The 27,152-nt window shown below is 45.4% G+C and overlaps 1 protein-coding gene across 1 annotated transcript; it reads left to right on the top strand.

Moving 5' to 3' along the window:
* Positions 1–53: 53 nt before the first annotated feature.
* Positions 54–26,653, top strand: rnf17 (ring finger protein 17). Its single transcript, XM_030786538.1, has 34 exons — positions 54–114; positions 559–674; positions 783–917; positions 1,452–1,538; positions 1,754–1,857; positions 4,054–4,222; positions 4,361–4,437; positions 7,088–7,373; positions 7,674–7,755; positions 7,888–8,049; positions 8,737–8,927; positions 9,174–9,281; positions 9,952–10,142; positions 11,461–11,596; positions 11,900–12,059; positions 12,456–12,571; positions 12,878–13,011; positions 13,134–13,235; positions 13,671–13,901; positions 14,559–14,703; positions 14,881–14,993; positions 15,312–15,402; positions 15,505–15,671; positions 16,169–16,431; positions 18,951–19,114; positions 19,399–19,518; positions 20,398–20,478; positions 21,444–21,563; positions 21,767–21,823; positions 22,104–22,211; positions 22,358–22,481; positions 23,343–23,481; positions 26,277–26,463; positions 26,558–26,653. The coding sequence occupies exons 1-34, from the start codon at positions 54–56 to the stop codon at positions 26,651–26,653; spliced, it is 4,623 nt and encodes a 1,540-aa protein (XP_030642398.1).
* The last annotated feature ends 499 nt before the right edge of the window (positions 26,654–27,152 follow it).

Here is a 27,152-nt window from a genome sequence, read left to right as displayed (position 1 = left end):
AATTTATCGTCCTAATACCGTATAGTAATGAGTGAATACGTTCGTTGGAAAGTATGCCGCAAAACTTTAACGTCGTAACCTGTAACATCTGTGGTCAACCGTACACGTTACCAGGTAAAAGACACTGAGATGAACCAAGTATTTTAGGGAAGACTGTCTTAAGCAGTATTTTCATTTATCCTGCTGAATAACAAGTTATGCTAACGCTAGCTAATTACTCATCAAATGAACTTGTCTCCCCAGCTTTCGTGGGGACCCAGTAGCGCTGTCCAAAAATATATTGACACATAACAGCCTTTCGGGTGACAGCAAGTTTTGTTACCCAAATTTTGATTTTCTTCAATTCAAAGCGATTCAATGAACTTGCTTTTCGTATCGTGCACCACGGCTGCTAATCTTAGTCTGCCGGTACGCTGCGACATATAAATCTCTTAAGAGGAAAAGTTGCTCGTTCCAAATTAGAGTTGCTGGCTTCGGCACAGTAAGCGAGATAATTTCCTTTTGAATGTTTGCACTGGAAACACTGTGTGCATGTATGTATATGTTTCATGTGTTAAGAAGATGAAGTTTTGGGGAATCTCCCGCACGTGCTCCTGTGCAGTCACATCTTCTGCACCTCGTGCCTGCGTTCGCTCGAGACGCCGCAGAACATTATCGCGTGCCCGGAATGCAAGGTATGACACAGCTGCGTTATGTGCTTATGTAATACGAAACGCGTGTTGTCTTTGTGATTTTGTGAGTGTTTGTGTTGATTGATGTCTGTGAGAAAATTATTGTTTCAGATGGAAACAACTGTGGGTGAGGACGGTGTGGAAGGACTTCAGGTGGACAGCAGGATCATTGGACTCATATACACCACCAAGATGAACATAAAGAAAAGGCAGGCTCGCGGAACACGATCAAACGAGTTGCCTCTAGTCAGTCAGAAAGGGGGAGGCAGTAAAAGAGAGATTGCAGGCGAAGAGAGATTTCTCTAAATGTTCCATATCGTATGTAATGGTGTGACAGGTGTCAGCTTAACACAATGTGAGATGAGAAACGTCACAATTTTTTAGACTCCTGTCATCTGTCATTTGTGCGTTAGATATTGTGCATATGATATCTGATCATTTAAAGGTTTAACGTTTGCGTAATGTGTCTCAGTGTTGCGGCTGTAGTTTTGCGCATACAATACCAATATTGTTTCCACCCTCGGAAAGTCACCGAATGATTGAATCAGTAATTAAGTCAACACGTGTATGCTTTATTTCCCGCCTCAGTTCTCAGGGAAGAACCAGGGGACGAAGGCGGAGGAGCCAAACTGCACCCGTGCAGGAGGACGCTGGAGCAGTGAGACACGCACAGTCACCCCCTTGTTTTCTATAAAAGTCACCTTCAAAGGGCCCCTTCTTTAATAAGGCTTACTAATGACCAGAGCGCGCGCGCGCGTGTGTGTGTGTGTGTGTGTGTAGGGGCTAGCTGTAGAAAAAGATGCAGAGTTGGATGAAGCTCTGTCTCAAGCTGTAGAAAACCTGGCTCAACTCAATACATTGCAACAGGTAAGAGACAGCACTCACACACACACACACACACAGAGTCATGCATATTTAGCATTTGGTCACACGCTTCTCAACGGACATTTATCAGAATAATTATTATTTTTGATTGCTCTGATGTTCTGTGGATTATCCTAGCACTGGATATTTTGCATGTGGATAGTATTCTTGAGTGGGTGTGTGTGTGTGTGTCCACGCCTGCATGCTTGCGTGTGTAGACCCTGGTGAACGGTATGCAGGTCCAGGTGAGGAAGGAAAAGAGTCGACTTTTAAAAGAAATTGATGAAGCTACAGAGAGAGCTGTGGGCATCCTCTATAGAAGGTTAGAGCTCTTTCTCTCTCTCTCTCTCTCTCTCTCTCTCTCTCTCTCTCACTCACACACACACACACACATGAATAGACACAGTCAGTGATGTGATGAGTCTGTATTTTGAAATGTGTGTTTTCAGGTGGATAGTGCTAAATTTATATGTGTGTGTCATAGGGGTGGGAATTGCCACAGAGGCGATGATACGATACTATCACGATATGTGGACCACGATACTATATTTTTGCGGTTCTTTACATTTTATGACAGCAAGTATTGCAGTTCAATTCTGTGATAACATTGCAATTCATTTCTCCCATATATTATTAAAATGCATTACAAGTCATAAGGAAAATAACACACTACTCAATTAATCTCACTTGGATCTTCCCATTTAATTCTGTCAACAAAATTATCTACTTTGATTTTTTGTAAATAGTACAAAATAGCAACCCAGTCCTTCAGTGAACACACACACACACACAAACTACAATGGAGTATTAGGGCGACATTGAGGGGGAAAAAATCTTAGATTTTGAGTAATATTACGAGAATAAAGTTGTAATATTATGAGAATAAAGTTGTAATATTATGAGAATAAAGTTGTAATTTTAGGCTATGTGTTATTTTAGAGGAGAAATATCAGAAGAGTAGCCTGCCGCCTGCGTTAAAATGAGGAACGTGGAGCATCTTGTGAAGTTGTACTTTAGTATAGGTTTCACAAATAACGAAATACTTAATCTTTTTGCACATCAGCACCACATTATTATAAGTACTTTGAAAAGATTGTGCAAGAAGCTGTCTTTTCCGTAGAGAAATTCCCTCTTTTGTGGAGGAGGAACTGGCTGGTAGTGGTCCACAAATAAGGCGGTAATATTACGAGAATAGAGTCGTAATTTCTCAAGACAAAAGTCATAATATTACGACAGTAAAGTTGTAATTTCAGGCTACATGTTATTTTAGAGGGGAAATATCAACATATAACTTCAGAAGATGCTCCACATTCCTCATTTTAATGCAGGCGGAAGGCTGCTCTTCTGATGTTTCCCCTCTAAATAATGCGTAGCCTAAAATTACAACTTTATTCTCATAATATTCAGATTTTTTCTCGTAATATTACAACTTTATTCTATTATGACCTTATTCTCGAAATCTCAGATTTTTTTCCCCCTCGATGTGGCCCTAATACTCTGTCGTAGCAACGGCATGTTGCATGTCAAGCTCATTATTCGCTGGGTTCTGGAGGCCGAAATAAAGCCACACTCTCGACTGGAAAGCAGATGGCACATCTTAGCAGCTCTGACTTCCTTTCCAATTTCTGCTGTGACAGAGGAGAAGAGTAAAGTCATGCGCCGTCCTGTGGACCTCAGAAGCATTGTTATCAGAGTAGACGTATGAGTAGACGATGCGGTACACATCTCGATGCATAGCCAACCCAACGATCCCATACATCAAGGATACGCATGAAGCAACTATGAATGCGATACGATATGATTCACCCCTATTGTGATACAGTTTGATGTGACACGATTGGTTTCAACACAGTGCGATTCAACGCGATATGAATGCGATACGATATGATTCACCCCTATTGCGATACAGTTTGATGCGACACGATTGGTTTCAACACAGTGCGATTCAACGCGATACGATGCGATGCAAAAGAATATGATGCTACGCAATTCAATTGATACTGATGGTTTGATTTTATTTCCAGTTTTATTTTCAGTTTTATTTCGGGCTTCAACCCCTGCGAGACTTGGCCACTGACTGCAGTGGAGAGCACGCTTGAGAAACAGTTTAGAGAGGAAGAATCAATCTAAATATAAAGTTATTGGTCACATTTCTAAATAATAAAGACATAGGGTCTTGGCTAATAGTTATAAATAAATCGGATTTTTCTGATGCAGTGATGTCAGAACTGATGCATCCCGACTTCATCCCAAATTATATCCGGTGCACACTTTTTTAATCGGGGCAATCACGTCGTGAACTTTTATGCTGGTGCACTGATGCAAATTCGTGATTCTTACCGTCCCTAGTGTATCATAGGCCATATGGTTTATAGGTTTATACGCGTGTGTCAGGTGGAGCACGCTGATGTCAGAGTTTATATGCGTGTGTCATAGGTGGAGCACGCTGATGTCAGAGTTTGTGTGTGTGTCATTGGTGGAGCACGCTGATGTCAGAGTTTATATGCGTGTGTCATAGGCGGAGCATGCTGGTGTCAGAGTTGAATGGAATAGATCAGACTTTCACTCTCAGTCGCCAAGTGTGTGAGCGTGTGCAGGAGAGACAGAAAGAACTTCAGACGTCCATACAGAAAGCCCGACACGTTCGGCAAGTCCCCTCTCTGGAAAACTACTGTGAGCTGGACAAGGTACACGCTCACACACACACACGCACACTCACACACACACGCTCTCGCACACACACACACACACATGTACACAGATGTAGCTGTTCTGTTTGTTTTGTGCTCAGAGTAACTCGACTGTGTTGTCTGTGTGTCTAACAGGTGCTTGAGACTCTACAGAGCCCAGTGGATGTTCAGTCCTATGATCTTAGCTGCCTGTCCCTGGGCTCCGGCCTCAGGTAAGACTGCTTAAACTAAACCTGCTTTCATCAGGCCTCAGGTAAGACAGCTTAAACTAAGCCTGCTTTCATCAGGCCTCAGGTAAGACTGCTTAAACTAAACCTGCTTTCATCAGGCCTCAGGTAAGACTGCTTAAATTAAGCCTGCTTTCATCAGGCCTCAGGTAAGACAGCTTAAACTAAGCCTGCTTTCATCAGGCCTCAGGTAAGACTGCTTAAACTAAACCTGCTTTCATCAGGCCTCAGGTAAGACTGCTTAAATTAAGCCTGCTTTCATCAGGCCTCAGGTAAGACTTCTTAAACTAAACCTGCTTTCATCAGGCCTCAGGTAAGACTGCTTAAACATTATGATGCGTGCAATAACTGTCAGTTATCAACATGTCTTTTAATGAAATATGCTGGGTCTCTGGAAGAATTTACTGGTTGCTCTATTTCCACATCTGACAAGGTCCTGAACTGAAATTTCCATTTGGGCTAAAAAACACTTCCAGGGAGTTGAATTGAATTTTTGAAATTTCAATGTGATTCCAATTTGAGGGGAATAAACAGGTGGTTTGACACTTGGGATATACAGATTGGCTGTTTTGAATGCCAGTCACTCCCTCAGACGGTGAGTTGCACGGCCATAGGTTGTATTATCAACCAAGCGTAGTTGCCGTTGGATTCTTTGAATTGGCAAAATGATTGACCTTTTAAACTGGTGTGACTACGGTGGTGAGTGTGCGGTTTGAGCATCTGGGAAACGGACAGCCTCAGTGCATTTTTACACGCCACACTGTCCAGGGTTCACCAGACAATGTGTTCTCTCAGCACAGTTAACAGTGCTGGACGGATGATGGGTGAAAAAACATCCAGCCAATCATGGTTCCTGTTGAGTCTGTGAACCAGTCCTGCTGGGTGGGGCCTACCTGGCAATACAGGCTGGTTGTGTTGCTGTATTCTAAGACTTGTGTCCATTCCAACATAGATTCTTTGAAGTGAAATTATCCTTCAGTTCATTATTAGATTCCGTATGCTCCCAATGCAAAGGTTATTTTGTCATCCTAAGCCATAGCATGGCCTTTCAGTAATTAAATAATTAATAAAAATACACACATAGTTGCTCCATGGTTTCCACCGATTAAACAGTCCAAAGTTGCCCATAAAGTAATTTTAACTGTGTGTGTAAGACCATCCCTTGCCAGGTGTGTCCACAGGTAGCAGATAGTTGGTAGTGCCTGTGAAAGAGTGATGTCAGTGATCCACTGCAACTAAACCTTCTTCCCAGTCCTCTCTACTCACTGTCCCATAGCACTCAACAGTCGCTCGCCCAGTTGTGCTCGGCCAGTTGTGTGCATATTGGTGGGGAATTGTGGTATGCTGAAAAACAGTGAGGGAAGTTGAGTTGGAGTTAATAGTTCTTCTCTCTCTTCTCTGTGGTGTGTGTGTGTGTGTGTGTGGTTTTACCATGGGACTGTGTTTAGCTGCAGTCTGAATGCAGATGAACTGACAGAGAGTTTGAGAAGCTGTCTGAAAATCACTGCTGGTACAGTCAAGATGTGAGTTGGCTTCCTCACGCTTCATGACTCTGATTTACCAGACGCAGCCTCTCCGAATGTTTTACTTTAAACCGCTCTGCCTTTCCTTTCTTCTTCAAACTGATCAAGCTCTAGTGATTTTCCTCATAACATAGGACTCTGATAGCAACTGATGGTATAAACACACTGGTAAATAGAAGGTACACTGAAAATTCTTATTTGCTTAGGGCTGTAATTTAGTTTCAGTATTTCAGTACTCCTAATAGGGTTACCCCAGATAACATTGCCAGAAAGGTTTGGTGACATGGTGTCCCAAATCTTTGTGGTCAGTCTAATAGTTTGGTGTTGTCAGTAATAATATTAATAGTAATAAGAAGAAGAAGAAGAATGGAGTGTTGTCTGTTGTAATAAACATGGCTTGTGTTGTCAGTAATAATAATAATAATAATAATAATAGTAAGATTAATAATAATACTAATAGTGATAATAATGGAGTGTTGTAATAAACATGGCTTGTGTTGTCAGTAATAATAATAATAATAGTAAGATTAATAATAATACTAATAGTGATAATAATGGAGTGTTGTAATAAACATGGCTTGTGTTGTCAGTAATAATAATAATAATAGTAAGATTAATAATGATACTAATAGTGATAATAATGGAGTGTTGTAATAAACATGGCTTGTGTTGTCAGTAATAATAATAATAATAGTAAGATTAATAATGATACTAATAGTGATAATAATGGAGTGTTGTAATAAACATGGCTTGTGTTGTCAGTAATAATAATAATAATAATAGTAAGATTAATAATGATACTAATAGTGATAATAATGGAGTGTTGTAATAAACATGGCTTGTGTTGTCAGTAATAATAATAATAATAATAGTAAGATTAATAATGATACTAATAGTGATAATAATGGAGTGTTGTAATAAACATGGCTTGTGTTGTCAGTAATAATAATAATAATAGTAAGATTAATAATGATACTAATAGTGATAATAATGGAGTGTTGTAATAAACATGGCTTGTGTTGTCAGTAATAATAATAATAATAGTAAGATTAATAATGATACTAATAGTGATAATAATGGAGTGTTGTAATAAACATGGCTTGTGTTGTCAGCTTGTCTGCCGAGGGCTCTGCGTCTCAGCCGGGGCAGCCGCATGGCTCCTCCAGACATGCTCAGAGGAGCAGAGGTACAGAGGAGCGCAGAGCTAGAGGGCCCCGCCACCGAGAGGGCAGCTTTTCCCAGCAAAGGCAAACGCAGGAGGGCAGGAGACAGGAGAGCAGGAGACAGGACAGGCAGGCCGGTCGGAGCAGCACTCCCCCACAGACTGACTGTCACTCCCCAAGTGTCATCATAGAGGAGATCATAGAGGAGACTGACATGGGTACACAGAGAGCGCCCGTGTGCCTGTGTGTGTGTGTCCGTGTATGTGTGTTTGTCTGTTTGTCAGCGTGTGTGTGTGTCTGTACGTGTCTGTCTGTGTGTGTTTGTGTGTCTGTGTGTGTCTGTCTGTCTGCGTGTATGTGTGTGTCTGTACGTGTCTGTCTGTGTGTGTGCGTGTGTGTGTGCGTGTGTGTGTGTGTGTGTGTGTGTCTGTCTGTGTGTGTGTGTGTGTGTGTGTGCTTGAGGGGAATAATACCCTCTGGCAGATTTTCATTTAGTCTGTGTTCTCTAGCTGTCCCTCCCTCCCTGTCCCTTGAGCTGAAGCAGCCGGAGAGACAGAGGCAGCAGAGAAAGAACCACAGAAATCTATTGGACAAGCCACCTGTCCGTAAATCCAAAAGTGAGCGGGAATGTGTGTGCCTCATTTAGAGACAGTGTATCAGTGGTAGTCAGAACCATCACAAGGTGTTTTGCCCTGTTAATTTTGCGTGTGTGTGTGTGTGTGGTTGTGCATGTGTGTGTGTGTGTGTAGTATTGCAGGAGTGGGTGGTGGTGACCCATGTGGAAAACCCAACACATTTCTATGTGCGTCATGTGGCGGAGCAGAAAGCTGGAACTCTGTTGAGTAAAAAGATAACCACTCTCTGCTCTGGAGCCCGGAGTCTGTTCACATCCAGTGACCACATCAAAATAGGCAAGTATATGTGTGTGTGTGTGTGTGTGTGTGTGTGTGTGTGTATGATTTGTGAATCTGAATGTGCAAATTGTATTACTAAAGTATGTGAGAGTAAAATTAGAGTGGCATGTGACACTAATGTTGACTTTGTGTGGGTATTTGTGTCTGTCTGTGTGTGTGTGTGTTTCTGTCTATCTGTCTGTCTGTGTGTGTGTGTGTGTGTGTCTGTGTGTGTGTGTGTGTGTGTGTGTGTGTGTCTGTGTGTGTGTGTGTTCTTGTGTGTATGTGTGTTTGAGACTGCCTGTCTGTGTGTGTGTGTTTGTATATGTGTTTGAGACTGCCTGTCTGTGTGTGTGTGTGTTTGAGACTGCCTGTGACTCCCTGTCTGTTTATGTGTGTGCCTGTCTGTCTGTGTGTGTGTGCCTGTCTGTCTGTGTGTGTGCCTGTCTGTCTGTGTGTGTGCCTGTCTGTGTGTGTGTGTGTGCGCCTGTCTGTCTGTCTGTCTGTGTGTTTGTGTGTGTGTGTGTGCGCCTGTCTGTCTGTGTGTGTGTGTGTGTGTGTGTGTGTGCCTGTCTGTCTGTGTGTGTGTGTGTGTGTGTGTTTGAGACTGCCTGTGACTCCCTGTCTGTGTGTGTGCCTGTCTGTGTGTGCGCGTGCCTGTCTGTCTGTCTGTCTGTCTGTGTGTGTGTGTGTGTGCGTGTGCAGATTCGCTGGTGTTCATGCGGTGGAAGGAGACTCTGTGGTGTCGAGCTGTGGTGTGTGAACTCTATCAGAGAGGTCATTTGGAGAGTGTGACGGTGTGTCCTGTCTCTGAGGTCGCACGCCTTCGAGGCTTTTTCCAGGACTACGGTTTCACCCAAGGACTCACGCTCTCAGGGTCAGGGGACTGTGTGTGTGTGTGTGTGTCAGTGTGATCTGCTCTTACCGTTACAGTCAAGTTTACATTCACAGACTGAAGACTGTCCCCTCACTCATTACTGCACTGCTGCTTTAGGGCACCGCTGACTCTCCATTTTATGTGTGTGAACATGGTTTTGAAGTCTGGAAATGTACAGACACCCCCACCCTCCTTTATTTCCTTTATTCTCTCTCTCTCTCTCTCTCTCTCTCTCTCTGGTTTCAGTGATGGAGGGGTGGCGGAGCTGAACGAGTCTCTGCGGAAGGCGGATGTAGCTGTCCAATCAGAGATGAGCCGTTGGGCTCCTCAGGCCATCAAATGTGCCCTCAAAGACATCATCCCCACAGACATGGTCAGAACCTAAACTGTCTGTGTGTGTGTGTGTGTGTGTGTGTGTGTGTGTGTGCTCTTTTGTATATTTATTTTGCTGTGTATGCATGTACTTATATGTTTATTTATTTGTGTAATCGTAAATGTTAAGTACGTGGGCTTGTGTATTTGTTGTTTATTTGATATGTTGAGTTTGGTTTGTGTGATTATTTTACATTAGTGTGTTTGTTGAGCACGTCGTTAGTTGAGCACATAGTGACAAGTGGTAAGACCCTTGGAAAGACATGCATGAGTGGCTTACTATCAGATGATTTGTCCTCACCTTACTCTTTGATCTGTTCTAAAAAAACCTGACCAAGTTCCAGCTTGTTTCCCAAAACGGGAAAAGAGAAGTCAGATAGAAGAATAGATCCTGATCTTCTAAACATTTGGTGGTTTTTCAGGGTTTCTTACACTCTCTGTTAGGACAGATATTCCCCCCTCCTCTCCTCCTGGTGTTTTTTATTTATTTATATTTATGTATTTATTTTATTTATTTATTTATTTTTTTTAAGATCTCACTCCTGAGTGAACACATGAGCTAAGATTGGGCAGGGAAGGGGTGAGTCAGCTCACTCCCATTGGCTGGAAAGTTTGTTCTGTTGTTCTCTGAAACCTAATATATTGTGTACGTGCACGTGTGTGTGTTTCAGGCCAAAGGCTGGAGTCCTGAGGCATGTAAGGAGTTCCGGCGTGTGATTGGTCGGAGTGCCGTGGAGATGCAGGTGTTTGATCAGGAGAGTGACATCCTATTGGTGGACCTGAGGAAAGCTCCCATGGACCAGAGCACAGGCAGCATGCCCCTGTCCCTACGGGAATACCTCGTCTATATGGAACTGGCCAAGTACTGGACTCCTTACGGCTGCAAACAGGCTAACACACACGCCACATTACTACAGCTCACTTTTACTCTAAGTCAGAATGGACTCCTTACGGCCACACACAGGCTCACGCACACGCCTCATTACCACAGCAGAACTGTTAGGGTAACGTACCCTTGGTAGTGGGTCCATTAGTAAAATCAGAATCACCTTTATTTGCCATGGTACATTACCTGTACTTGGAATTTTTCTTGGTGTTCTCCGTGCAGTACACAAAATACACAATAAATACAAAAAAAAATACAATAGATACACAATAAATACGATAGATACACAATAAATACGACACAGTGCACAATACAACAGTGGGTACAAGACGTCCAATATACAATACAATACACAATGCAGGACCAGCAATACACGTACTATAGACAATACAATACAATATACAGTCTGCAATATGCAATACACAATACGATGTACAATACAACAGACAGAAATGTGTTTATAGTAATTTGCTGTCTTTGATTCTGTTTTACTCGTTGTTGCAGAGTAGTTAATCAATTTCCATTTTGGTATCACACATTGTAACATGACTCTAGTGTAGAGTCCTTTGATCAGGGCTGACTGGTAAGATGTGTGTAGGACTAAACATTATGAATGTAATGTCAATACCTGCTCTGAGTCTACATATAGTTACATTTAAGATTGGATTGACTTACCAGTGATTTTGAGAAATGGTATTTTGGAGTTTTAATAGGATACAGTGAACTTTAGGGTTTGTTTATGGAAAGACAAAATGAACAGAATTGTTACTGAAATGCTGAAAGTCCTAAATTCTTTAGTTGTTCTTAAAAAAAATAACGAACCCTATCCAAGAAAGGGTTAAACAAACAAAAACACACCACAGAACAATTCCAGTATGTTGTCATGGTCCAGGCTTCGGGGATGAGTCTCCAGGTTTTGTTTAGTGGGACTGAGATGACGACATTGAAAGTGGTAGTTTAAATGTGACGGTTAAAAAGCGCCAGTGATCACTGTTGTAATTCCTGTTAGTGTAAATCACGTGTGAATTTATTTGAGCTCAGTGCTTTCATAACCTGTCTATGAGACCACGTCAGTCATTTATGAAATCAGACGGCAAGTGTTCTTAGTAATCCCTTCAGTTTTGAATTTTCACAGTAATGCTAATGATTCTCCAGACAGCCACGCCCACACACTCTCTAGTGAACATAGATATGATCAAATTTTCATCACTTTGATGACGATAGACAATTTTGGAGAGTTACATTAGTAAATGTGTGTGTGTGTGTGTGTGTGTGTGTGTGTGTGTGTGTGTAGGTTTTATTCCCCTGTTGCTACACATGTGGGTTGGAAGCCACTCCAGTTCTGCCCTCCTGTTTACCCCAAACCAAACGTGGAGACGAACGCTATTGTGTCACACATCAACACACCCGGTGACTTTTACATACAACTGGTGAGTTCACACACACACACACAGACACTCACACACACACATACACCAGTTTACATAACTCAAAACTCTCCTCTCATTTTCTTTCCAGTGAGACATGGCCGGACAGTTACTGGTGGATCAGTCATAATTGTAATTTTGGTTTAGCTTACCACAAAAGGCTGTGATGGATTTTCTCCTTTAGTTAATTAACCCCCACACGACCAAACGGCATGCCGGTGCTTTCGTCCCATCTGTAGAGCATAAAGGAACTGTCACACCCTCTGTATATGTTTGTGTTGATGTGTGTGTTCGTATTGGTCACAGGTGGACAACACTGAGTTTTTCCTGCTGAACTCTAAGCTGCAGGACTGTTATGGTTGGGCGGGCATTGAGGGGGCGGGACATCAGCTCCACACCCCTGTGCAAGACCAGGCCTGTGTGGCACTCTATGATGACAAACTGTGGTACAGAGCCCAAGTCACCGGTCAGTCTGTGTGTGTGTGTGTGTGTGTGTGTGTGTGTGTCTGTGTCTGTGTGTGGGACTACCACATTAATGAGTAAACTAATACTGTGTTTTTGTTAAATCAGTGTAAATGAAGGTATGTATGTATGAACTGAAGCTGAATACTAGAGCATCTTAGACAGAATGGTTGTTTTTATTGTTGCTGTCATGTTTTCAGTAAGACCCAATGTTTATTCGTTTGTGTTAATGTTTTTTTTTTCCATTCTCTCAAACTCAGATGCAGATTCAGTGTACACTGACTGAAAAAGAGTCATTTCTCTTAGAGCTCTGTGTGTGTTTACACATGTGTGTGTCTTCTGTGTGTGTGTGTGTGTGTGTGTTTACACATGTGTGTCTTCTGTGTGTGTGTGTGTTCAGGGTTTCCTGGTGAACAGATGGTGGAGGTTCAGTTTGTAGATTTTGGTAATAAGAAAACCCTCCCTGTGGAGGGCCTGAGACACATTAAGGATGAGTTCTTTGCCCTTCCAGCCATGGTGAGACACACACACACACACACAAACACCTTTCACCTGATTCAAATCACAAACTTTACTCTCACTGACTTGCAATAGGGCCTCTGCTAAATGCATGTCCTGTTTAGTGTTTATGTACAGGTCCAGTCTGCGTCCTCTTAGAGTAGTCGTAACATTTACCCAAACGTGTTTTTTCTCCTCCAAGCTTTGGTATTAAAAACAAATCCAGATCTTTTCTGTCTCTGACACTTAGAAACCTACTCACCCCCTGTCTCTGTCTCTCTCTCTCTCTCTCTCTCTCTGTCTTTCTCTTTGCCTGTGCTCCAGGCTGTGAGATGTTGTTTGGCTGGTCTCTTGAGTTTGGAGGAGACCTGGAACCGAGAGAGCATTGAGAGGTTTCGCTCTCTGACTGAACAGAAACTGGTCACTGCTGTGACGAGTGAGTTTCTCCCTCACACTAACTATACTATGAAATATCCTCATTAAGAATCTCTCTCACGGGTGTCTGTGTGTGTGTCTGTGTGTGTCTGTGTGTGTGTGTGTGTGTGTGTGTGTGTGTTGTAGAGTGTGTCTTCTCGTTCCCTGCTTTGCCGGTGTATCTGTATGATGTCACTGACTCCACCAAACAGCCCGTCAGCATTGCAGATATCATGGTGAAAGAGGGACTGGCTGTGCAAGGGAAACAGTAAGTGCTCTGTATGTCTCTGTGTGTGTGCGGGGGTGTGTGTGTGTGTGTGTGTGTGTGTGTGTCCGTCCTTTGCCAGCCTGGAGTGAGGCAGGTCACTAGAAAAAGAGAGAGACTTTGGAGAACTTCTGTCATTGGTTATCAGTTGGATTTTCTTTTTTTACTTCTTTTCTGTGTCCATCTTCTTCTCTTCCTGTCTGCTTTTTCCTCATCTCTCTCAATTTTCTGTTTTGCATAAAATTCACTACAATTTTTTTTTTTTTTTTTTTAATCTCAAGAATGAACTGGATTCCTGTAAAGACTGGTTTTTACAGGCCCAAATTATGTTTAGTCCCAGATAAAAATGGATTTTCATCAGGGAATACCCATTAACAGTGAAATTTAGTCCATCCAGACTCTGTCCACAGAACCACCTTCGTTCATTCTTTCTCTCAGATCTCCGCTAGAGGCCCCCCTGGCTCCGCACACAGATGTGTGGGACCCCCCCTTTGACCAGGGCTCTCTGACCACGGACGAGCTGGCGCCCCCTCCCGCAGACCCCCCTGAGCAGTGTTTCTCCCTCACCCTGCCAGCCTGTCTCAGAGACCTGCCGGTCCGAGTCACCCACGTCATCTCGCCCGGGAGCATCTACGTCCAGCTCCTGCAGTCTGACGCACAACTCAAGAGGTGCTTTATCAGGGGGAAAGTGGCTCATTAGTATCTCTCTGCTCTGAGAAGTTTGATTCTAACCGTAAGCATCTGTTGTCGTGATCAGGCACACCAAACATACAGGTGTGTATGAAAGTGGAAAACCGTTGGTGTGAGGTCTGACGAAGTTCTGTTTTGTAGGAAAGGCCTTTTTCGCCTGTGACATGGGGAGACGGAGGGGTTGGGGTGTCCACCCTGTGACATGTGGAGATGGGGTGGGGGTGTTGGGGTGTCCACCCTGTGACATGTGGGGTTGGGGTGGGTGGGGTGTTGGGGTGTCCACTCTGTGACATGTGGAGATGGGGACTCGGGAGTGTCCATCCTGTGACACGGGGGGTTGGGGTGTCCACCTTGTGACATGTGGAGATTGGGTGGGGGGTGGGTGTGTTGGGGTGTCCACTCTGTGACAAGTGGGAACGGGATGGGGGGTGGGTGTGTTGGGGTGTCCACCCTGTGACATGTGGAGATTGGGTGGGGTGTCGGGGTGTCAACCCTGTGACATGTGGAGATGGGGTGGGGTGTTGGGGTGTCCACTCTGTGACATGTGGAGATGGGGATTAGAGGGGTGTCCATCCTGTGACACGGGGGGTTGGGGTGTCTGCCCTGTGACATGGGGAACCGTGCTCTGTGTTTCAGGCTGCATGACTTGCTGAAGACGGAGTTCAACAAGTCCAAACCACAGGAGGTGGAGTGGGAAGCAGACATGTTCTGTGCTGCCTGTATCAGCGGGGTTTGGGAGAGAGGCAAACTGTGCAGTGTTTCCTCCACTGACATAGCAGAGGTAACATCTGCACTGCTCACAACCTAATCTCGGATTACAATGCCTCTTCCTCCTCTTCATCATCCTCTAGCACTTACATATTGTATATTTGTATATTTTTACATTTTAGATTCAACACAACACAGTACACATAGAGGCTGAAATTTGTGTGTGTATGTGTGTGTGCATTTTCGACAGGTTTTGCGTTGCGACTTTGGTAACAAAGTGAATGTCCACATTAGCAACCTCAGGCCCCTCCCACCTGATCTGATTGGATCACTCTTCCTGGAGTGTTGCCTTAGTGATGTCAGGTAAAGACACATCACATAGATTCACACATGGAAAACGTACTCATCTGAGTCTGTAGAGAAATGGCATCATCGGACTCTTACTGTCTTCTCTCTCCCTCCTCTCTCTCTCTCTCTCTCTCTCCCCCCCCCCTCCCCATCTCTCTCTCATTCCATCTCTGCTTCTCTCTCTCTCTCCCTCCCTCTCTCTCTCTCTCTCTCTCTCTCTCTCTCTCTCGCTCTCTCTCCCCCCCTCCCCCTCCCCATCTCTCTCTCATTCCATCTCTGCTTCTCTCTCTCTCTCTCTCTCTCTCTCTCTCTCTCTCTCTCTCGCTCTCACAGACCAGCTGGAGGCGGTTCCACCTGGACGGCGACCGCCTGTGACTTCGTCTCCTTCTACCTGGAGGGAGCCATGGCTGTCATGACCCTAAAAGTACGACAGGCAGAGAGACAGACGGGCTGTTGTTAAACACACAGATGAGTGCGTGCAGGTGTGTGTGTGTGTGTTTGTTTACTATATCAGTTATCGCCCCAGGAGCGACCACCTGCCGACCCGATGTTCGCCAAGCCGGTGCCCGTCTCTCTGTACTGCCCCAACCGGGCGGGGCAGGACGTCAGCATGGCAGACATCCTCGTTAGTGAGGGCTTAGCTCTCAGAGAGAGGACGGCAAGGTACGTGTGCGTTGTGAAACCGCCTCTTTCGTAAAGATCATTGTGGGGTTAAGTGCATCAGAGAGAGAAGGGTGATCCGTGTGACACTGGAAACATCATAAATCGAATCTGCTCCACACCACTCAGAGGCTCTCTGAGACATGAGAGTTCAGATCAGGTTTCCTGAAGCACTGTACTCCGCAATATTAGAAATGACTCCAGGCCTCTGCTACTGATGTACACGAGTATTATGAAAAAATACTTAAAAAAAAAAAAAAACATTTTGCGACCTGCTTTGTTCAGATTTATTTCAGCTACTCTAAAGACATTCTCTGTATACCAACCCAAATTGTGTGGGGTCCCCCTCATGAATATACAGAAGTGTATGTTTTTGTTGTACAGGCCTGTGTGACACACTGCAACAAACTGTGGTACAGAGCCCAAGTCACCGGTCTGTGTGTGTGTGTGTGTGTGTGTGTGTGTTTCAGGTCGACCCCTCCGTCCATATTAGAGAAAGATCCTCCTTTGTCGGAGGGAGCTGCTTCCAGGGACTCGGCAGAAACACTCCCCGAGATGGGAGAGGCTCCTGCAGATGTGGAGGAGAACACAGCTGAGAAAAGGAGGGAGGAGGGACTAGCTCCTGCTCCTGTGACTGTGCCGCCTAAACCTGCTCCCCGGACCACCCCTCCCCCTGAGAGAGTGAGAACCCAGGCCTACGCCCCTCCCGAAATGCCACACTGCACACAGACCGTGGTCACTGTCTCTGCTGTCACAGACGACGGGATCATCTACACCATGACCCCTCAAGCAGGTGTGTGTCTGTGTGTCTGTGTGTGTGTGTGTGTGTGTGTGTGTGTGCATGCATGGGTGTGTGTGTGTGTGTGTGTGTGTGTGTGTGTGTGTGTGGGTGTGTGTGTGTGTGTGTGTGTGTGTGTGCATGCGCGGGTGTGTGTGTATGTGTGTAAACATTTTCTAAGCAGAAGTGAAGTATTTCTGTGGTTTCCCTAAACATTATGAATACCCGTTTCACTGTGGCATCTCTTAACCCTGGGTGAGACTCGCAGTTCTGTCAGGTTTTAATCGAGTGAAGAGGTGTGTGTGTGTGTGCATGCGCGGGCGTGTGTTTGTGGTTTTAATAGAGTGAAGAGGTTCTGAACTGTTCCTCTCCTCCCCTCTGCTTTCTCATGTCTTAATACTGGTTCGTTTCGCATGAGCATCAGTAAGCTAGCCTGTAAAGCAGGGCCTTGTGTTGGTTTTGCTTTTGGTTAAAAAGGGCATACCCACCCGTTCATACCTGCCCCGCCCCAGGGACCTTCCAGCAGTGTATTTGAATGACCACTCAGAGTCTACAGGACAGACTTCTCACTCGTCAGTCCTTTTGCCTGTAACATTTATATGTGTAGCGTTTTCATCTCCAGAGGGCCCGCAGAACACAGCCACCGTGTTACTGATCTGCCCGGCTAGGTGGGAAAGTAACAGGATATCAGAGAGAGTGATGGTTACAGAGCTCAGGGTTGGTTTCCTCTTCTTTCATAAGACTCACAGCCCAGTATGGATAGTCCCAAAGCTGGAAATCAGTTCCTCACTAAATCCACCAGAGGGGGCTCTTGTCTCATAAACCAGACTACCTGTGAGTCTCACACAGCTGCACACTTGTGCTGTGTGATTAAGGAGAGAGACACGGTCGTTTGGAGTGACAGACTTTGGGCTTTAGGTGTCTTGGTTTTGTAGGAACGTCGACGTCTTACTTTGGAGGTCATGCTCTGCTCTGGCACTGAGAGAAAGTGCAGTGGAGGTTTTTTTCAGACGTCTTGATATAGCGCAGAGAATCTGTTCCCAGCTCTCATCATCTCCCCTGTTCCGGCAGACATTGCGCCCTCTGCTGACTGCTTTTATAGACACACACACACACACACAAAGTGCTTGCGGAAAGCATTTGGATTTGTTGAGGGGTTTATGTTCCTCTCTGTCTTTAAATCCCATTGGACTGTACAGGAGATTAGAATATTGCATGGTGCCTTGGGTGAGAGAGCTGCTCCTGGGTGTTAGATGTGCAGTATCACCCATGACACTCAGGACACCTGTACATGGTGTAGTCATCTTTACAGGGTCACCCTTTCTGAGGTCTGACCGAGCTGGTGTCCACTCTGTCGTCTTTCTGAGGTCTGACCGGGCTGGTGTCCACTCTGTCGTCTTTCTGAGGTCTGACCGGGCTGGTGTCCACTCTGTCGTCTTTCTGAGGTCTGACCGGGCTGGTGTCCACTCTGTCGTCTTTCTGAGGTCTGACCGAGCTGGTGTCCACTCTGTCGTCTTTGGTGCAGTACATGCTCTGATGGGGGACAGAGTTTTTTTTCTCGCTGGCTTTGGCCTGCTCCCCCTGGAAACACACAGCTTTCCACTGTTCTGCCGTGAATGATCGGACAGTTATTACCACAGGAGAACTTCACTGGCTAAGAGATTATCTGAGAGAGGCCCACCAGTCATGCTGCTGCAGTTGAGTTGGGCTGTTTTTGGAAAGCTGTCAGAAGTAGAGAGGTTATGAGTTAATCATTTTAATTTGAAACGTGTGACTTTAAATGTTTCAGTGACATTTGTCCTTCTGTCCCTCCCTCACTTCTGGTTTTCTGATAATAATGTTTATAATGGAAGAGTCATAGGACCAGCTGATAGTTTATAATGGAAGAGCCATAGGACCAGCTGATCGTTTGTAATGGAAGAGCCATAGGACCAGCTGATAGTTTGTAATGGAAGAGCCACAGGACCAGCTGATCGTTTGTAATGGAAGAGCCACAGGACCAGCTGATAGTTTGTAATGGAAGAGCCATAGGACCAGCTGATAGTTTGTAATGGAAGAGTCATAGGACCAGCTGATCGTTTGTAATGGAAGAGCCATAGGACCAGCTGATCGTTTGTAATGGAAGAGTCATAGGACCAGCTGATCGTTTGTAATGGAAGAGTCATAGGACCAGCTGATCGTTTGTAATGGAAGAGCCATAGGACCAGCTGATAGTTTGTAATGGAAGAGTCATAGGACCAGCTGATCATTTGTAATGGAAGAGTCATAGGACCAGCTGATCGTTTGTAATGGAAGAGCCATAGGACCAGCTGATAGTTTGTAATGGAAGAGCCATAGGACCAGCTGATCGTTTGTAATGGAAGAATCATAGGACCAGCTGATCGTTTGTAATGGAAGAGCCATAGGACCAGCTGATAGTTTGTAATGGAAGAGCCATAGGACCAGCTGATCGTTTGTAATGGAAGAGCCATAGGACCAGCTGATCGGGTCGGCCAGGCTTGACCCTGTGACCTTGTGTCGGGCTGTGTTTGCAGAGCGGGAGTTCGAGCGACTCCAGGAGCGACTCCAGCAGCACATTAAAAGCCTCCCCAAGCCGAAGCACTACAGCTGGAGGAGCGTGCTGGGCTGTGCCGTCATGGGTCCGGACATGCTGTGGTACAGAGGACAGGTGCAGGAGGTCATTGGAGGTCAGGTGAAGGTCAGTGCAAGGTCAGAGGTCAGGTACGTCTGATGACCCTGTGAGAGACGGCTGCTGTGATGCCTCTGTTCCCCTGTCTCTGAGAACTGAACAGGGCTGTTCCCCCTTGGAATAATGTTTCATGCTTATGATGCAGATATTGCCATGGCGACATGGCTGTGCAACATCACCGATGCTGCATAGAGTCACTGTACTGTGCTGGGACAGTGATTATTAATGATTAATGACATTCCTCCATTTCTGTGTATGGTGTGTGTGTGTGTGTGTGTGTGTGTATGTCACAGGTGCAGTACGTGGACCAGGGCCTGGTGGAGAATATTCCGGTGTGTCATGTCTATCCGATGGTTCTGTGTGGGGATGTGCCACAGCTGTGTGTGCCATGTCAGCTGAGTGGAGTCACCCCGGTGAGAGAGCACTGTGTGTGTGTGTGTGTGTGTGCGTGAGAGGGTTGTCATTTGCTTTATAGCCCCAATTGAGCCCCATGCTGTCTTGTCATTCCTCATACTACCTACTAGTTGTGTTCTCATTTATTATCACTCTGTTGTTTTGTAAATTGCCCTCTGGGCTGGCACCTACTGCACGCCTGGCTGGCCTAGAAGGGGTCTCCTCTCTTTGTGGTCCTTCTCAAGATTTCTCCTATTTTTCCCTAACGTCTGGGTTTTTTGAGGAGTTTTTTCTTGCCCGCTATGAGGATCAAGTCAGGGGGTGCCACCCTGCTCTATTTTGTTGTAATCCTGTGGGCATGTAAAGCCCTTTGAGACTGTAAACAGTGATATTGGGCTCTAAATAAACTTAAACTTGAACTTGAACTTATAGGACAGTGGATAAACACTGGACTGGGTATCTACTTTAAGCATGTAATGTCTATGTGTTGTAGGTAAGGAGAGTGTGTGTGTGTGTAAATGTGTTTGTTGTAGTTTTAGGAGGGTGTGTGTGTGTTTGTTGATTGGTTTTGTGTTTGTTGATTGTGTGTGTGTGTGTGTGTGTGTGTGTGTGTGTGTGTGTGTTGTTTGTGTGTGTGTGTGTTGTTTGTGTGTGTGTGTGTGTGTGTGTCTGTGTTTGTTGATTGGTTTTGTGTGTATGTGTTTGTGTGTGTGTGTGTGTGTGTCTGTGTGTGTTTGTTGATTGGTTTTGTGTGTGTGTGTATGTGTGTGTGTGTGTGTGTTTGTTGACTGGTTTTGTGTGTGTGTGTTTGTGTTTGTTGATTGTGTGTGTGTGTGTGTGTTTGTTGATTGGTTTTGTGTGCGTGCGTGTGTGTGTGCGTGTGCGTGTATGTGTGGCAGGTTGGGAGAGTATGGCAGCGGGATGCTGTGGCTCTAATGAAGGAGTTACTGCTGAACCGCTCTGTCAACATCCACATCACGGTAAACATTACACATCCTCACACACACACACACACACACACACAACACATCCTCACACACACACACACAACCACAATCAACACACACACACACACAACTAATCAACAAACATATACATCACGCTCTGTCAACATCCACATCACGGTAAACATTACACATCCTCACACACACACACACACACAACACATCCTCACACACACACACACACACACACACACACACACACACAACACATCCTCACACACACACACACACACACACACACACACACACACACACACACACACAATCAACAAACATATACATCACACTCTGTCAACATCCACATCACGGTAAACATCCACACACACACACACACACACACAATCAACAAACATATATATCACACTCTGTCAACATCCACATCACGGTAAACATCCTCACATACACACACACACACACACACACACACACAACACACACACAACCACAATCAACACACACACACACAACCAATCAACAAACATATACATCACGCTCTGTCAACATCCACATCACCGTAAACATAACACAACCCCACACATACACACACACACACACACACACACACACACACACACACACACACACACACACAACACAACAATCAACAAACATATACAACACGCTCTGTCAACATCCACATCACGGTAAATATAACATAACACATCCTCACACACACACACACACACACACACACACACACAACTAATCAACAAACACACACACACAAAAAACCAAAATCAACAAACATACATCACGCTTTTAAACCAAATCAGCCCACATTCTCACACACACAAACAAAACCACACTCAGCAAATATAGACATACTCCTTAACCATTTCAATATTCCTCTTCTCTGAGGACATGTCTCTGTCTCCCTGCGTATGTGTAACTGGTGTGTGCGTATGTGTGTCTGGTGTGTGTGTGTGTGTGTGTGCATGTAGGAGCTGCCTGAAGAGCCACGGGGGCTGGTCAGCGTTGACATTAATGTGGATGAAATGCCTCTGAGCAGGATCATGGTTCACCATCAGCACGCTGTCTTCAACTCAGGACACACAGACCAGGTATGTCTGTCCACTCTGTTGGCTAATTGGTTTTAAGTGTGTATGTATATATGTGCATGATTGTGGCATTGCCGATGTGGTTTTATGCATGTCGCCGATGACGTGGTTTAAGTGTGTGTGTGTGTGTGTGTGTGAGAGACGGCTTTCATGATTTGCTCCTGACTGAGAATATTTGAGTAAAATCGTTGTGTGTCTTTGTGTAGGATTATGTGGTGAAGCCATCAGTGCCTGATTTAGATTACTGGGACTTAAACACTGAGGTAAATCAACACTGCACCGACTCTGAGAGTTCTGATAAAGTCGTACGGTTCGACTCTGACAGAGTTCTGATAAAGTCATACGGTTCGACTCTGACAGAGTTCTGATGACGTCATGTGGATAGAGTTCTGATAGAGATTCAGAGAGAATCTTACAGATAAATCTCCTCATTAGTGCTTATGAAATATCGGCTATGAGCAGAAACTAAGCGGTGGGGATGGCAGTAGTTACTGTACTCAACAGTCTCTTTCATCTTTAGTTTTTTCTGTCTGTGCGTGTCAGGGGATGAATGACCTTGCGCCTGTTTTGGGGGTGTACACGGAGCCCAAACTTCCCGATAAAGGAAAACATTTTAGGGTCAGGATCAAACACATCCGCACACCAAACGAGGTAACGCACACTCAGACAGACCATTCTTAAACCTCAACACAGATAGGTCTGTCTGAGTTTTTTAGTTTTGTCTGTTGTAATGATTTGATATTTCCTCTTTTTGATTTGTAGCCTTTGTGTGTGTGTGTGTGTGTGTGTGTTTGTAGGTGTTCTTGTGTTTGCTGGATAAAACAGCATGTGAACAGGAAGAGGCGGAGTCTCTGGAGGAAGCTCTTAGGCGTGTGAATGAGGAAGTGAATACCCTGCCCCGCCTGACAGACTTTCCCTTAGGTGCATGCTCTGCAAACACTGCCGTCTTGGTTTGATTTTGACTGTTGTGGGCTGTGAAGCCCTTTGAGACTGTAAACAGTGATACTGGGCTCTAAAGAAACTTGAAACTTAAACATAACACCAACATTATACAGGAAAACACTGTCAGCCTCCACACATTCTGCTCTGTGTTACCATAGAGTCAGCACATCTGTAATCATAAAATATTTATTTTTCCTGAGAGAGAATTTCCCAGGGATGTATCCATCCTTACACTCTCAGACACGTGTTCGTGTGTAACTAAGGCTTTAGGCTGTTCAGTGTGTAACTAAGGCTTTAGGCTGTTCAGTGTGTAACTAAGGCTTTAGGCTGTTCAGTGTGTAACTAAGGCTTTAGGCTGTTCAGTGTGTAACTTAGGCTTTAGGCTGTTCAGTGTGTAACTAAGGCTTTAGGCTGTTCAGTGTGTAACTAAGGCTTTAGGCTGTTCAGTGTGTAACTAAGGCTTTAGGCTATTCAGTGCAGTTCTAGCTTGGCGTGTCGTATTTGGGCAGTCTTTAGGCTGACAGGCTTACCGCTGTGTGTGTGTGTGTGTATGTCTGTCTGTCTCTCTCGCTCTCTCTCTCTCTGTGTGTGTCTGTCTGTGTATGTGTGTGTGTGTGTGTCTGTGTGTGTGTGTGTGTGTCTGTGTGTGTGTGTGTCTGTGTGTCTGTGTGTGTGTGTGTGTCTGTGTGTGTGTGTCTGTGTGTGTGTGTCTATGTGTGTGTCTATGTGTGTGTGTGTCTCTGTGTCTGTGTGTGTGTATGTCTGTCTGTCTCTCTCTCTCTCTGTGTGTGTGTGTGTCTGTCTGTGTCTGTGTGTCTATGTGTGTGTGTGTGTGTGTAGAGGGACCGTGTCTGGCTGAGTACAGTGATGGTCAATATTACCGAGCAAAGCTGGTTGGATTTTCTACAGTCAGTCCTGACGTCCAGATCCTGGTCAGACACGTGGACTTTGGCTCAGACGACACCTTACCTCCGCACAGGTAAATACACACACACACACACACACACCCCTTACCTCTGCACAGGTAAATACACACACACACACACCCCTTACCTCTGCACAGGTAAATACACACACACACACACCCCTTACCTTTCCACAGGTAAATACACACACACACACACCCCTTACCTCTGCACAGGTAAATACACACACACACACACCCCTTACCTCTCCACAGGTAAATACACACACACACACCCCTTACCTCTGCACAGGTAAATACACACACACACACCTCTTACCTCTGCACAGGTAAATACACACACACACCCCTTACCTCTGCACAGGTAAATACACACACACACACACACACACACCCCTTACCTCTCCACAGGTAAATACACACACACCCCTTACCTCTCCACAGGTAAATACACACACACACCCCTTACCTCTGCACAGGTAAATACACACACACCCCCCTTACCTCCGCACAGGTAAATACACACACACACACCCCTTACCTCTCCACAGGTAAATACACACACACACACCTCTTACCTCTGCACAGGTAAATACACACACACACACACACACCCCTTACCTCTCCACAGGTAAATACACACACACACCCCTTACCTCTGCACAGGTAAATACACACACACACACACACACACACACCCCTTACCTCTCCACAGGTAAATACACACACACACCCCTTACCTCTCCACAGGTAAATACACACACACACCCCTTACCTCTGCACAGGTAAATACACACACATCCCCCTTACCTCTGCACAGGTAAATACACACACACACACCCCTTACCTCTCCACAGGTAAATGCACACACACACACCCCTTACCTCTGCACAGGTAAATACACACACACACACACCCCTTACCTCTCCACAGGTAAATACACACACACACACCCCTTACCTCTCCACAGGTAAATACACACACACACACACCCCTTACCTCTGCACAGGTAAATACACACACACACACACCCCTTACCTCTCCACAGGTAAATACACACACACACACCCCTTACCTCTCCACAGGTAAATACACACACACACACCCCTTACCTCTCCACAGGTAAATACACACACACACACACCCCTTACCTCTGCACAGGTAAATACACACACACACCCCTTACCTCTGCACAGGTAAATACACACACACACACACCCCTTACCTCTGCACAGGTAAATACACACACACACCCCTTACCTCTGCACAGGTAAATACACACACACACACACACCCCTTACCTCTGCACAGGTAAATACACACACACACACCCCTTACCTCTGCACAGGTAAATACACACACACACACCCCTTACCTCTCCACAGGTAAATACACACACACACACATACCCCTTACCTCTGCACAGGTAAATACACACACACACACCCCTTACCTCTGCACAGGTAAATACACACACACACCCCTTACCTCTCCACAGGTAAATACACACACACACACCCCTTACCTCTCCACAGGTAAATACACACACACACACACCCCTTACCTCTGCACAGGTAAATACACACACACACACCCCTTACCTCTCCACAGGTAAATACACACACACACACCCCTTACCTCTGCACAGGTAAATACACACACACACCCCTTACCTCTGCACAGGTAAATACACACACACACACCCCTTACCTCTCCACAGGTAAATACACACACACACACACCCCTTACCTCTGCACAGGTAAATACACACACACCCCCCTTACCTCTCCACAGGTAAATACACACACACACCCCTTACCTCTGCACAGGTAAATACACACACACACACCCCTTACCTCTGCACAGGTAAATATACACACACACACACACGCCCCTTACCTCCGCACAGGTAAATACACACACACACCCCTTACCTCTGCACAGGTAAATATACACACACACACACACGCCCCTTACCTCCGCACAGGTAAATACACACACACACACCCCTTACCTCTCCACAGGTAAATACACATACACACACACCCCTTACCTCTGCACAGGTAAATACACACACGCACACATACCCCTTACCTCTGCACAGGTAAATACACACACACACACACCCCTTACCTCTCCACAGGTAAATACACACACACACCCCTTACCTCTGCACAGGTAAATACACACACACACACCCCTTACCTCTCCACAGGTAAATACACACACACACACACCCCTTACCTCTGCACAGGTAAATACACACACACACACCCCTTACCTCTCCACAGGTAAATACACACACACACCCCTTACCTCTGCACAGGTAAATACACACACACACACCCCTTACCTCTGCACAGGTAAATACACACACACACACACACACCCCTTACCTCTGCACAGGTAAATACACACACACACACACACAGAGAAGACAGTCGGAGCAGATGGCGTGTACGACCATTGAACCGATTGAGGCAGAAGGAAGGTGATGCTACCGCATGGACCAATCACAGTTGCAGTCTCCGTCGCCATGACGCATAGTTACATCTCTGGGGAGGTGCGCATCAGGCTACGGTGTAGGGTACGCGGCTAAGCAGAGCCTACGCCGCACCTACAGCGTAGATTCAATGCAGAAGTATAAATTGGCCTTTACCTCCGTGCAACTACACATATTCACACACTCTCTCTCTCACACACACACACACACACACACGCCCTCCCTCCATGTTAAATGCATGCCTGTTACGACAGTGGCGTAATGTCCTTGCAGTATGAAGTAACTGGTAGATTTTGTGAATTGATATTTTCTCGTTTTCTCAGTGCTGTCAGTGTTTGCTCCACAGGCTGCGTCAGCTGCCCGCGTCTCTGCTGCGTTTCCCCTGTGCGGCGGTGTCTGTGCGTCTGGCCGGGTTTAAGCCGCCGCGCGTGTGCCTGGAGGAGGAGCGCCTGTCCTATCGGCCTGAGTGGAGCATGAGAGCCATGATGGAGATGATAGACCTGTTGCATGGCAACCTCAGCGCCGTGACGACCGTATGCCCTGCCCGTTCACATGCAAGTGGTTAGGATGGGGTTTTTTTTTTTCTTAGTATGGTTGACAGGTGTGTGTGTGTGTGTGTGTTTGCAGGCAACAGAGCCGAGGCTGACTGTCTTCCTGTACAACGCAGACGGATCTCTGGTCCACGTTCCCTTAGTGGAGAAAGGCTTGGCAGATTATGAGTGACAGGAGGCAGTAATTCCACAGGTGAGATTACTGTTCATTTATAAATGGACCAGCTGATGTTTAGTGTGTGTTCAGTTGCACTCTAACATAAGATTTCATTTTAGCATTGTTCTACAGTATGTAAGGATGAGGTGTTGCCTTAGCAAAAACTCCAGTGTTTTCTGTGTTTTTGCAGGTCTAAATGTCAACGTTACTGTGATGTTCAGTTTCTACAGTAGTTGACCGGCTGTTCCCATGGATGGTTCTGTGTTTATACTCATCACCGATCCTGTCAGACTGGGTTTTCAGTGATACCACATGCGTGTACTGGTTTAGAGTTGTAGTTCTTGTTTTGGTTTGACAGTTTTGTGTTATCATAAAGTTAAATGAAGTTTTGAGTTGATTTTGACCCTGATGCCTTGTGTGTCTGGATGATGGCTACAGCACAGTAAAAATGTTCACCTTTGACCTTTCAGATGCTCTCCTCAGTCTCTCTCACACTGTTCACATTGCAACACAA

This window comes from Chanos chanos, chromosome 10, assembly GCF_902362185.1.
Source record: "Chanos chanos chromosome 10, fChaCha1.1, whole genome shotgun sequence".
Lineage (NCBI taxonomy): Eukaryota > Metazoa > Chordata > Actinopteri > Gonorynchiformes > Chanidae > Chanos > Chanos chanos.
The sequence above is the reverse complement of the archived record's forward strand: the minus strand, read 5'-3'. Positions and strand labels throughout refer to the sequence as shown.